This window comes from Scophthalmus maximus, chromosome 15 (assembly GCF_022379125.1).
Source record: "Scophthalmus maximus strain ysfricsl-2021 chromosome 15, ASM2237912v1, whole genome shotgun sequence".
Classification (NCBI taxonomy): domain Eukaryota; kingdom Metazoa; phylum Chordata; class Actinopteri; order Pleuronectiformes; family Scophthalmidae; genus Scophthalmus; species Scophthalmus maximus.
In genome coordinates, this window is record NC_061529.1 from 4,606,517 (window position 1) to 4,618,282 (window position 11,766).

The 11,766-nt window shown below is 43.8% G+C and overlaps 2 protein-coding genes and 1 long non-coding RNA gene across 7 annotated transcripts; 2 read left to right on the top strand and 1 right to left on the bottom strand.

The window, feature by feature from the left end:
• Positions 1-593: 593 nt before the first annotated feature.
• LOC118286810 lies at positions 594-2,798 on the bottom strand. The gene is made up of 3 exons (XR_004785493.2): positions 2,411-2,798; positions 2,213-2,283; positions 594-1,098 (listed from the first exon to the last, which is right to left on the bottom strand). It is a non-coding gene; the product is annotated as an uncharacterized LOC118286810 (long non-coding RNA).
• On the top strand, positions 2,022-8,210 carry LOC118286808 (dnaJ homolog subfamily C member 5). Of its 5 annotated transcripts, none has more exons than XM_035611529.2 (7): positions 2,022-2,204; positions 2,512-2,641; positions 4,617-4,830; positions 5,633-5,786; positions 6,015-6,080; positions 6,471-6,527; positions 6,979-8,210. In XM_035611529.2, exons 2-7 carry the CDS (start codon positions 2,529-2,531, stop codon positions 7,056-7,058), a joined length of 684 nt encoding a protein of 227 aa, XP_035467422.1. In that variant the 5' UTR covers positions 2,022-2,204; positions 2,512-2,528; the 3' UTR covers positions 7,059-8,210. The 5 variants fall into 5 exon arrangements, with proteins under 5 accessions (XP_035467422.1, XP_035467421.1, XP_035467420.1 ...); XM_035611528.2 differs by having other exon boundaries at positions 2,024-2,204; positions 6,012-6,080; XM_035611527.2 differs by having other exon boundaries at positions 2,024-2,204; positions 6,468-6,527.
• Positions 8,211-8,359: 149 nt separating this feature from the next.
• LOC118286805 (zinc transporter 2-like) lies at positions 8,360-11,505 on the top strand. Its single transcript, XM_035611514.2, has 8 exons — positions 8,360-8,672; positions 8,747-8,931; positions 9,040-9,186; positions 9,450-9,603; positions 9,695-9,887; positions 10,446-10,551; positions 10,661-10,798; positions 11,279-11,505. The coding sequence occupies exons 1-8, from the start codon at positions 8,608-8,610 to the stop codon at positions 11,410-11,412; spliced, it is 1,122 nt and encodes a 373-aa protein (XP_035467407.1). The 5' UTR covers positions 8,360-8,607; the 3' UTR covers positions 11,413-11,505.
• Positions 11,506-11,766: the final 261 nt, after the last annotated feature.

Genomic DNA, 11,766 nt, shown 5'->3' on the forward strand with positions numbered 1-11,766 from the left:
ATATTGCCACAAATCAATTAACTCATTACAACGCGCCTGGTTGCTCTCGCTGTCGCCTCATTAACATCACATTTGGCTGTCCACAGAAGGATGCTGCTGTAACGTGGTGTTGCTACAGCGGCGGGCAGCTGGAGTGTAACCACGCCGCCCGAGGCTTGTAATCTGTGGAATCCCTCCGGAGAGTGCGAACCACATCAAGTCCTGGCTGTGAGAAGCAGAGAAAGATGTATGAGAGGGACACGGTGCAAAATATGAAACCTCACAGGTAATTAGCACTGCTCCGCTGGCTCCAGATGTTGATGGGGGGGCTGTCCTGGAACAGCTGGTGTTTAGCTGTAATTGCCACGCCAGGCTCCCCGGCCCCCCGGGTCTATGTCTGATGTTCGTCATCGGTCCAGTGAGGACAGACTGTCTGCGTCACTCAGCTCGTCCTCCGGATTCTGCTGACGCGACGCCATTTGAAGAGGAAATGAGACGAGAACCCTCCCACTGTTTTCTGTGTGTTGTGTCACACTTGACACACTCCACTGATAGGAAGCTGAATGTACACGTGGTTTTTTTTCACGTTCAAATTATTGATTAGTGGGGTCAGAATGCATCAACATTCCAGTTGTAAAGCCACTATGAAGCTCCTGGTGAATGTAAAACGGGATTATTTCTGAGAGACAGCAGACCCCTCCTTTCTCAGGATCTATCGCCCGGGATGTCGATTCAAAGGGGGAAATAACAGATCATGTGGACATTATATTTCTTTATTAACCACGGCGACTGATTGTAAAGTGTTGTGTGTAGCGCGGCCCGAGGCTGAGAGGCTCGGCCGTGATTGGAGGTAATGCTCTGCCTCCTTCACTCCCACGCTGTGCCACTTCTCACCCATCACTCTTGAAACCTTGAAATTACCGAAACCCGTCAGCTGTCGCGTGGATCCTAACAAGTCGCTGAGAGCTGCGTGACAATACAGTGGCACCAGAAAACAAAAGACCAACGTGGAGCAGTGCCCACGGAGATGACCTTCACCATCCATCAGGGTTACAGCTGAGCAGGCCCACTAAGGGAGCGTGACAGCCGGATCTCAGAGGTGTGGATAAGTAGGGGAACCTTGAAATTATTGAAAAAAGAAAAACATGTCAGAGTGAAAAGCCGAGAGTGGGAGAAAAAACAAGCATCTCATTTCCTGCTGGTCCTGCAAAGAGTGTGTGAATGTGTCGCAGTCTTTGCCTTTCAAGTCCCAAAGTTCGTTCAATGTTCAGATTAATCAGTTTGCTTCGTTTCTTAAAGATGAACCGATCTATATTTCTTCATGTTCATACTCAAAAGGAGTCATTTACAATTTGGGAATGGAGAAGGGCATCCCTTTAAATTTTCAAAATCCTGTTTTTGTGCCGCCTCACTTTGAAGGTTTGAGTTGGAATCCAGACCAGAGAAGAGTAATTCCTTGTATCACGTAAACATAAATTAATATAGAATATAAATATAAAAATAAAAAGCCCACACAGATGAAGATCAAATAAAATGTAGGGTTGATTAAAAGTGCTGGGGCTAAAATAAGTGCTAAAAAACAGTGAAGGGCGCGCAGGCACGACAACATTAGATTAACATAGATTTACTTAAAAAGAACATAATGTCAAACTATAAATGTCGTTGCATATGAATAATTATTAAAATATCAGAAAGGGACACAGCTACTAAGAAAGTGTTTATATATATATCTATATATAGATATATATATACATATGTATGTATATAAATGTCAAAATATAAATGAAATTGCTAAAATATCAGAAAGGGACACAGCTAGTAAGAAAGTGTTTATCTACACACACACACACACATATATATATGTATATATAAATGTATATATACATATATATATATATATATATGTATATATATATGTATATATATGTAGATAACATAATGATGAATGATAAATACAGTGATCAACAATGTCATCAGGTCAATCGCACTTGTGAGCGTCCTCACAACTGTGGAGAGACGAGTGCGCGCGCGCGCGCGCCCGACGATTTAAAGCAACTTTATTACTAAACTTCCTGCTTCGTGTTCGACACACAGCCGGCTGAGCTCTGCGACTCCGGCGGAGCAGGACAAGTAGAAAGTGTCCTCCGCGTGGCTCAGACGCTCAGGGACACATCCGGGACTCGATGATTCGATCGACACTCTCGATATCTGGGATCGATCCGCCGGTACGTACCTGCACCATTCGGCGAGCGAACACTTCCGCCCGGCGCGAGCTAACCGCCGCAGCGCGAGCAGGGGTCAAACCTGTTAAAAACAATAATAATAACAATGATATTTCAAGTCAAACGACGAGGCCCCCTGTGTGAGTTGACGAGTCATGTGTCCAGGTGTGCTGCAGGTGTGGCCAGGACTCGTGCAGGCACTTGCTCACCTGTCAGTTTCCCACCCGGTGGATTTCACTGGAGCTCCTGGGCTTTTTCTTCTTCTTCTTCTTCTTCTTCTTCTTCTTCTGTTGGTGTGTTTTTCTTTCAGTTTAGAAGCTGTGAAACATGGAGGATCCGGACCGGCCGCAGAGGAAAATGTCAACGGCCGGAGACAGTTTGTACAAAGTGCTGGGTCTGGAGAAAGGAGCCTCCCAGGAGGACATAAAGAAGGCGTACAGGTGTGTTCTATCATATCATATGTATATACATATACATATACATACAGTATGTATATATATATACCTGCACATCACACCTGGGCACCCGCTCGCCTCGCATCGGTCTGATGCCACGGTTTTAAAACGTCTCATGGCCACTTGAGAGAAGCAAAGAGGTGGCTTCACTAACACGGCAGTGAGTGTAATAATTCAGCGGTCGCCTCCTCCTCCTCCTCCTCCTCCCCCCCGGCCGCCATGTCTGAATCCAGTCTAACATGTTTGAGATGTGACAGAGCGGGAGACCGGCAGCCTGAATGAGCAGCTGACAAAATCAGGAGGAAAAAAAAAAAAGAAAGAAAAAAGGATGAGATGCAATCTCATCCCACCCCACCCAGAATTAGAATGCTCGTCGGTTTCAGTCGTATTCTGTCAACCTCACTCGTCAAGGAAAACTCCATAACAGCAATGAGCACATTAGTCCAACTTCAGCAAGCGACTTTCAAACGAGATGTCATCCAACGGATTTCATGATTAAGTCTGTTAAAAAAAAAAAATGCTACAAGATTAGAAATAAATCGAGTGCAATCTACGTCTTGCAACACGAGCCAATCAGAAAATCACCAGAAAACAACGAGACCTGCACCGAGGCTCATCAATCCCCCACCGATATGCCGTTTCACCCCAATCTCGCATTCCCAATCTCCATCGTACCTAAAGAGTCCAAACAGCTCTCATCATGGCTGCCGATCAACTACCGCCGGCTAACTTCAAGATTTAGGAAACTTCCTACGCAGATTTGACAATTCGACCGTACCCCGCCGAAGATACGACTCAAATATCACGTTTTTTCCCAAATCAAAAACGTCCCGATACGGATCTGGATCATCCCTCCCAAAGTGTAATCACCGTGGCCCGTCTTTGATAAACATTCTCATGCAAATTTGTCGATTACTTTTTGAATAACAAACAACAAACGGAAGTGAAAGTTGACAGTTACAGTAACTTCTGGGCAACAGACGTTTGTCAAAGTTGTAGTTGAAGATCCCCCAAAAAATCCAGGTAGAAACCTGTAGAGAGAGAAGGATTCGACTTCGAGAGAAGGTTTTCGTGTCCTCGTGGATTTTGTCAGAAACAAATTGAGGAACCTCGAGATGAAAAATGCTGCTGTCAGTCGACAGCTGAGGTTGTGACGGGTCATATTTTCAAATTTTAACAATCTGAAGTTCAGTCAAAAGCTCTGTGATCGTTCTATTCACTGGAGGACGGGTTGGAAAATGTCAGCTTTCAGTAGACGTATTGGCGACATGGTGCAGATATTAAACACTTTCCTTTACAACGTCAGTGAAGAAACAGAACTGACAACATATGATTCCAAACGGGTGAGAATGTGTGCGCGATCAAGGCCATGGAAGAGACCAAGATATGGCAAGAGAAGATAAGACGATGCTTTATTCTTCGGGGGAAATTAATAAGTAAACATGCAATATAGACATAAACATGAGACATTCACAGCTGTAGAGTTCATACGGTGTTTTTTATGATTTTATATATGAGTTTCAGTAAGTGGAAACTGGAATATTAATAACATACTGTAAATTTACTCGGCAGAGATTCAATGTGTAAAAAAAATATACACTGTTAGTGTATCTGTGTTTCTCTTGATAGATTTACAGTATTAAGAGCACACGATAAATATGACTAATTATAAAATAGTGATTTACTCACTCAAATTTGGGAAACTACCATGTTTTCCTCCAGTCTAAGCAAAGTAAGTTATAAAAACAGATTTATATTAATTTACTGAATGCAGCCCTTTGGATTATGTCCAAGTTTTTGTACGTGAAATGGGATCTGTGTTCACACTGTCTCACTCATGTTGTATATTGACGGATAATATCTTTAGTTCCAGTTGTACGTTAACCACTGCCCCCCTCTGGTGTCAACCAGAATTACAATTTCCATCTCATACGTTTTTTTTTTCCCCCACCCTTCGCAGGAAACTGGCACTAAGGCATCACCCTGACAAGAACCCCGACAACCCGGAGGCCGCGGAGAAATTCAAGGAGATCAACAACGCCAACTCCATCCTCAGCGACGAGAACAAGCGGAGGATCTACGACGAGTACGGATCCATGGGCCTCTACGTGGCGGAGCAGTTTGGCGACGAGAGCGTCAAGTACCACTTCCTCATGAGCAAGTGCTGGTTCAAGGTGAGAAGTGTCGTTTTTTTAGGATTATTTTATTTTGAAATGGGTTAACAAGACACCACCAGTTGCAGTGTTAAAACCTTCCATTGTATTTTACTTCAAAACAGAATTACAAGTTACTTTACGACTCGGGCGTGAACAAAATATTCTGCCCTCTTCTACCGAGTTTGGCAAAAAAAAAAATTGACTTTAACAGAATATATCTTCTGCCTGAATCACAGCTCAGGTTATAATCATCCAGTCAGAAGAAATTAACCGAAATGGAGGACATATTTATGTAAAAGTACATATGAATTATTCTTCATATTCAAGGTTCTACACTGTCGCTATTGTTTATTAGGCAGTGTGTTCTTTTAATTCTATTTTTTGTTTATACCATATATCAACAGAACATTTTTATCCTGAATATAACAAAGTGAGCTGTTCTGACTTTAAATAAAAAATAAAAAAGGATGTGAACTCGTTGGCCCAGGGAGGATCATGTCCCAGTTAAATGTCTTTTGCTTTTAAAAAAGTAAATTAATAGATTCCCCACAAAGATAGAATCTTTCTATAATGTATTTAAGAAGTAGGATGTTTAATTTAGGCAGGTATTGTTAAAAATGTCATCCAGTCTTCAAAATATTCTGTCATGTCCTCAAAACGTACACTATCCTTTATTTTGTAAGATGAGTTTGGATTCGACAAACGGCAACAAAGGCAGTTCATGGTTTAACGTTGTGGCCTAACGGTGTGTTCGTATACAGTGAGCTGTATATTGACATGATTCATGTGCTTCTCTTTATTTATTTTATTTCGTGTTCAGGCCCTTTTGGTGTGCGGCTGCCTCTTCACCTGCTGCTGCTGCTGCTGCTGCTGCTGCTTCTGCTGCGGGAGGTGGAGGTCGTCCGGAGACGAGGACGCCGCCTACTACGTGGACCCGGACGACCTGGATGGCGAGATCAGAGAACACAGCGCAGGTGAGGGACTTTCCCGATTTCACTCAAACTTGGACAGCGGACAAAATATTGATCCGTGCGCGGAGAATCGCGTCATTTTGCGCGGTTGATGTCTCCTGTCACTTTTCGGGCAGAGAGCTCCAAAAGGTTGACGATTTTAACCGGCGACATTCAGGAGACGGTTTCGTATATTCTCACTCACAATGCAGCGTGTGGTTTGCTCAGCGTTGAATTCTGTTTTCGCAGCAGGAGATCACGTCATTATCACCCAGCCGAGCTCTGCTGCTGCCGCCGGCGATGCCGATGACGTTACAGGTAAAGTTCTCTCTCTTCAGGTGCAGTGACTCTCACCTTGTGCTCCGCCGACTGCTGCTCTGTGCTGCTCTGGAAATATAGAGCCGTGAAATGCTGCAGCTAAGAGAATCTAGGAGACACTGAAGGATCCGTCATGAATTCAGGAGATCATTTCAGTCCAAACTTTGAGAACCACTGATCTCAAGAGACTTGTTTTCTCTTTAAATTTACTCAAAACACCACGAGTTGCATTGAGCTTCAATTCAAAGCTTTATTCTGCTGCATTTTCACTATCTTTGTTTCAGCAATTGTGTCTGTTGTCCTGCTCTCTAATGCCGTCGCACGCTGTTCTAATCTATAAAATACTGCCTGGGTCCTTTATTGATCATATTCAATTCTGTTTCACAGCAGGAAATCGTGTGATAGTCATTCAGCCGAGTTCTGCTGCGGCCGACGACTACAATCCAGGTGACGTTCTCTCCTCCCAAGCCCAAAGTTGTGTCTTTGAATATCACGATTTGTCTGTCGAACAGTCAAAAATATTCAGTTTACATTTATATAAAACAGAGAAAAGCAGCGGACCGTTCTATTTAAAAAGCAGGATGCTGCAATTATGTGGCATTTTTACTTTGTTGAACAACTTCAAAAATTGTAAGGTGTGGGATTTGGAGCCTCCTGTGGTCAGAGGAGACAAGTGTAATAGTAAAATGTACAGTATTAATATACATGGTACCATGATAAATACAGACGTGGTAAGATGAGTGGTCCTCAAACTTCAATTATTTCGTTTCTGTAAATATGAAAATAAAATATTCTTTCTTTTATGTCTCCGTTTTTAAAGAAATAGATGTTTTCGCAGAGAAGTAAAATAAATAAACTGTATCTGTCATTAAAGACTGTCTGTTTTTCACTCGTGCAGGTGAAAACGCACCGATTGTGATTCAGCCTCCAGCGGCTAACGGCACCTCGGGGCCCGGGGCCTCCCAGCCGGGACAATGAAGAAATGAACGAACGAACGAACGAACGAACGAACGAACGAACGAGCGAGTGAGTGGAATCATGGCAGAGTCTCGTCTGTCTTCGAACCAGCTCGTGGCTGTTGACGAGTATTCATCCAGTGTCTTGAGAAAAACGTGCGGCGATTCCATTGTGCCATCGTTTTTCTTGTCTTTTATTAATGCCAACGGGTTTGTCTTTGATCCTGTCTCATATTTATTTCTTCAACACTTATATTTTTGAACATAGAGGCGATTTCTGTGCTGCAGTGACAAATGACAATGCACTTTAAAAATCCTAAGCGCATATTTAAAAGCCCCCAAACGCGCCACGATGCTGTGGGAACACGTCGGCTCAACATGGACCGAATCACAATGAGTTTAATCGGCGTCAGTCGGCCAAGTGGTGGTTTTTGTGATTGTTGAAAGTTAAACCTCAGGGATTAAAGCAAAAATAAAGTTTTCTGACAGGCGGGGTCGAGGGGGAGGTTGATAACTTTTCCTCACCGTTGCGTGTTACTTATAATAACTCTAACTTTAATGCGCCACACATTGTAAGCGTGACTGTCTAGTGTCACAAAAAGAATGGAGGCAGGGATGAAACAGCTGGTCTGACTCTGTTGTTGTTTCCCCTTGTTTCCATTCTTTATGCTACGCTAGGCAGATCACCTCCATATGAGAATATCAATATTCTCATCAAACTATGGTCTCTTCCACCACGTTGAGTCGAGCAGCACTGAGCAGTTGGTAGTTCACTGTTCCTACCGGCACATTTCTGTGACCTCAAGGGAAAAAACCACAACGGGCGAAGACTTTTATAGATGCCGATCATAATCGCACAACTTGCTGACACTTTTTCTACACTTGAAACACAATGCCAACACCGTTATGATGGTATTTGCCAAATGTTTCTGGATTCCTGGTATTTCTCCAGAAGAGCTTCTGTTGAAGACGCTGTTTCCTCTGTGGTTTGTGACGGTGGTGTGGTAAAATTGACTTTATGTTAAATACAGGAATCGTGTTTCATGTAATTTCAGAGATATATTTTAAATTGTTTTAATATCAAATTGATGTTTATATAAAACTTAACCTTTCTTTCATCATATTTATATTCTATTTTATATTTCTATATATTAAATTTTGTTTTTAAATTTGATCAGGGTTGTTTTTTTAATTAGAAAAAAGGAGTCTATTTTTTTAAAATGTTCTCATTTTCTTTCATAATCTCAACATTCCCTGGTCTTTGACTCTTCCATCAACTTTTACATGTTTTCAAACTTCTGTTTCTGTCAAATTCACTGTTTTTCCGTTCAAATAAATTTGGGTGCTAATGAGTGGAAACAAACGAAAGTTTTTTTTTGTGGCGGTGAGCAGCACCTCTGCTGCCATTGGCTGCTGCGACGCTCCACCTCTGACAGATAACACACACACACACACACAAACACACAAACACAAACGTGTGTGTGTTGGAGCAGGTGGCAGCTTTTCAAGCTCCACTTTGACCAGGTGAAGTTAAAAGCTGGGGAGTCACTGAAGAGCCATCGCCCGAGGATATGGAGTCACCGACGGACTCAGAGAAACAACATCTGATCGAGGATCAAGTGGAACAACTTGGATGGTACGTTGTTTTGTTTTTTTCTCTCCACACAAGATATCTCAATTTGTTGGGAAACCAGTTTGGTCTTCTCTCAGGACGGTTGCTCTGGAGGAAAACTTCTCCAGATCGGAGCTCGGTGACGACGCCTCCAGCGCGCTCGCTCTGTGTCAACCCGACGACGCGACGTCCGCAGCTGAACGTGACGCGAGACTCGTTGCCAGGAGGAAGCTCTTCATCGCCTGCGCCCTCACCCTCGTGTTCATGATCGGGGAGGTGATCGGTAAGATCAAACACACACACACACACACACACACACACACACACACACACCTACCTTCCTTCCTTCCTTCCTCTGACAGTGTCCGGGTCCTTCCTCTCTCCTCTGCAGGCGGATACGCTGCCCACAGTCTGGCCATCATGACGGACGCCGCTCATCTCCTCACCGACTTCGGGAGCATCTTGATCAGCATCTTCTCTCTGTGGATCTCGTCCAGGCCTCGGACGCAGACCATGACCTTCGGGTGGCATCGAGCAGGTGAGGTCAAAATACGAAAACAAAACACTCCAAAAATGACAGCCAGTACAGCAATTTCACAAAGTTTTGTTTTTATGACTTACAGACAAGAACATATACAATGATCTGTGTTGTTTGTTCAAATATTGTCATAGTCATGTGTGACTAACGTCAACAAAGACAAACTTCTCTATAAATGCAGATATTTCCAAGGGATTCACTTATTTTTTCTTTCCACTGTAAAATATTGAAGTAATATGATTTATAAATGTTGTGTTTAACAGAAATCCTGGGCATGTTACTGTCCGTCGTGACCATCTGGGCTTTGACGGCGACGCTGCTCCTCTCGGCGGCGCAGAGGATCCGAGACGGAGACTACGACATCGACAGTCGGATCATGTTGATGACGTCCGGCTGTGCCGTGGGGATCAACGTCCTGTGAGTGGGACGAGAGTTCACTCTGCGGATCATCAGACGCGATCGGACGCTTCCCCTGAATATAGATTTGATACATTTTTGTTTTATTCAGGATGGTCCTGATCCTCCATCAGTCGGGCGCCCCACACGGACACAGCCACGGCAGCAGGCAGCAGCAGCGGCGGGGGGACGTGGAGCGCCGGAGGCACGGCAACGCCAGCGTGAGGGCGGCCTTCGTCCACGTGGTGGGAGATCTGGTGCAAAGCGTCGGGGTCCTGCTCGCTGCCGCCGTCATCCACATCTGGGTCAGTGTCCAGAAATCAGTAAACCGAATTTAAGGTGCCAGAGCCGCTGGTACAGTCTCAAACTTTCCCCCGAGCTTTCCACTGCATCCTGTGGCCTTCATCACTAGTGGAGGGAGTTTGCTTCGTTTTCATCCTGTTGAACTAAGCAGGGAACGTCAGTCACATGACGACAGGCCGTCGTTAAGGGGCAGGATAATTGTAAGACCTTGTCTCTGGTCATATGACATCACTCCCTCACCTGATGAAGTCAGTGGGATGTGGTTGAAAGCTCTAGGAAAAGCTAGAAAGTGGATCTTGACATTATATTTTTTCCAAGTTAAACATTTGACTATTAATTAGGTATTTCCTGAGCAATTCTCCAAAAGTGAAACTACATATTTTTGAGACTTTGTCCAAGAAACAAATGTTCAGGAAGTCAGGAAGAGATTTTTCATGGCTGAAAATGTAGCTATCCTCAGTTCTATCCTTTAACTGCTTAGTTTTACAGTAGTAATTGAAGTGGCTTTGTGGTTTATCATATGCTGTTAATCATATTTCCATTTTCCATTTTCCTCTCAGCCTGAGTGTAAAGTAGCAGATCCCATCTGTACGTTCCTGTTCTCGGTTCTCGTTCTCGGGACGACTTTCCCAGTCACAAAGGACATTCTCAGGATACTGATGGAGGGTAACCACTTCATGTAGAGTTTATTGCTGAGTCATTATAATAAACTCGTTTCAGTCACTCACAGTTTCTGTTGTTGACAGTCAGAGTTTTCTCCTCGTCTCCCCTGCAGGATCTCCTCGGGACGTTCCTCTCAGCAGGGTGAGAGAGCTGCTGCTGCTGTCGGTCGGAGGAGTCGTGGCCGTTCACAGTTTGCACGTGTGGAGCCTCAACATGAGCAACGCTTTGCTTTCCGTCCACGTGGTCACAGGTGACGACGAAAACAAACACTGCTGCTTATTTGTTCTCCACACAGTCGGAGTGCCCGACGATGTGGCGCCCAGGAGCAAATTCATTATCTTTGTCAAAACTCTGAATTGTGTACATTGTACGATGAATGACTCCTTTGTTGCTTTAGTCTTAACTCACTTTAATCTAAAGAGGAATTATTGATGGGATGTTTTGTGTGGCATACAAAATCCACACGTGATGTGGATAATTCAAAAGTAATGCGAGAAAAATCACAAACTTGTCGAGGATGAAATGAGCAAAGTCAAAAACAAAACCAGCTTCTTTTCTTATATAAAGAAAAGTGGTGTCACTGTGCAGCTGTGGTTGTGAATAAGACAAATCTGGGATAACGTACATTCAGGATGGGTCGTCATCAAGTATCAATAAGAGACTACTGTAGTCATGATTTATGTTCAGAAATATATCAAATCCTTACAAACGTCTGTGTTTGTGTCTTCAGACGAAGATGCCGATTCGCAGATCGTCCTCACCGAGGCAACGGAGCTCCTGCGCTCCGAGTTCGGTTTCTCCGGCGTCACCATCCAAGTGGAGCGTGACGAACCCAGGAGTCAGACTGTGGCGACTGATACGTAGACTGACGATGCTTCCTGCTGCACCGCCCTCGTCCTCGCCCCCCAATCTGACCGGCAGATGGTGCAGCTGAACTTATTAATAAATTATTAAAACAGGATGCTGTGATGCTGTTTACATACATTTTTGAAAAATCTGTTAGTGCAAGGCTGTGTTGAGAGCACAGAGGTGCCAGTTACCAGCTGAGGAAGCAGCAATACTAATGCTTCCTCAGTCAAGTGTTGAATAGGCTTCCTTCCTCTACGACTTCATTTACATGTAACGTGCAGGACTTCTGATCCATGTTTTTGTACAGCTATTTTATAAGATCTGAAGTGCTGTGAGCCTTTGATGAAATATTTATTTCTGTTGACACAA

Coding starts and splice junctions, on each gene's coding strand:
- LOC118286808 (XM_035611525.2), top strand. CDS start 2,529: ATGGAGGATCCGGACCGGCCGCAGAGGAAAATGTCAACGGCCGGAGAC. Junction 4,831..5,632: donor TGAGCAAGTGCTGGTTCAAG/GTGAGAAGTGTC, acceptor TTTCGTGTTCAG/GCCCTTTTGGTGTGCGGCTG. Junction 6,528..6,978: donor GGCCGACGACTACAATCCAG/GTGACGTTCTCT, acceptor TCACTCGTGCAG/GTGAAAACGCACCGATTGTG.
- LOC118286805 (XM_035611514.2), top strand. CDS start 8,608: ATGGAGTCACCGACGGACTCAGAGAAACAACATCTGATCGAGGATCAA. Junction 9,888..10,445: donor CCGCCGTCATCCACATCTGG/GTCAGTGTCCAG, acceptor TTTTCCTCTCAG/CCTGAGTGTAAAGTAGCAGA. Junction 10,799..11,278: donor TTCCGTCCACGTGGTCACAG/GTGACGACGAAA, acceptor TTGTGTCTTCAG/ACGAAGATGCCGATTCGCAG.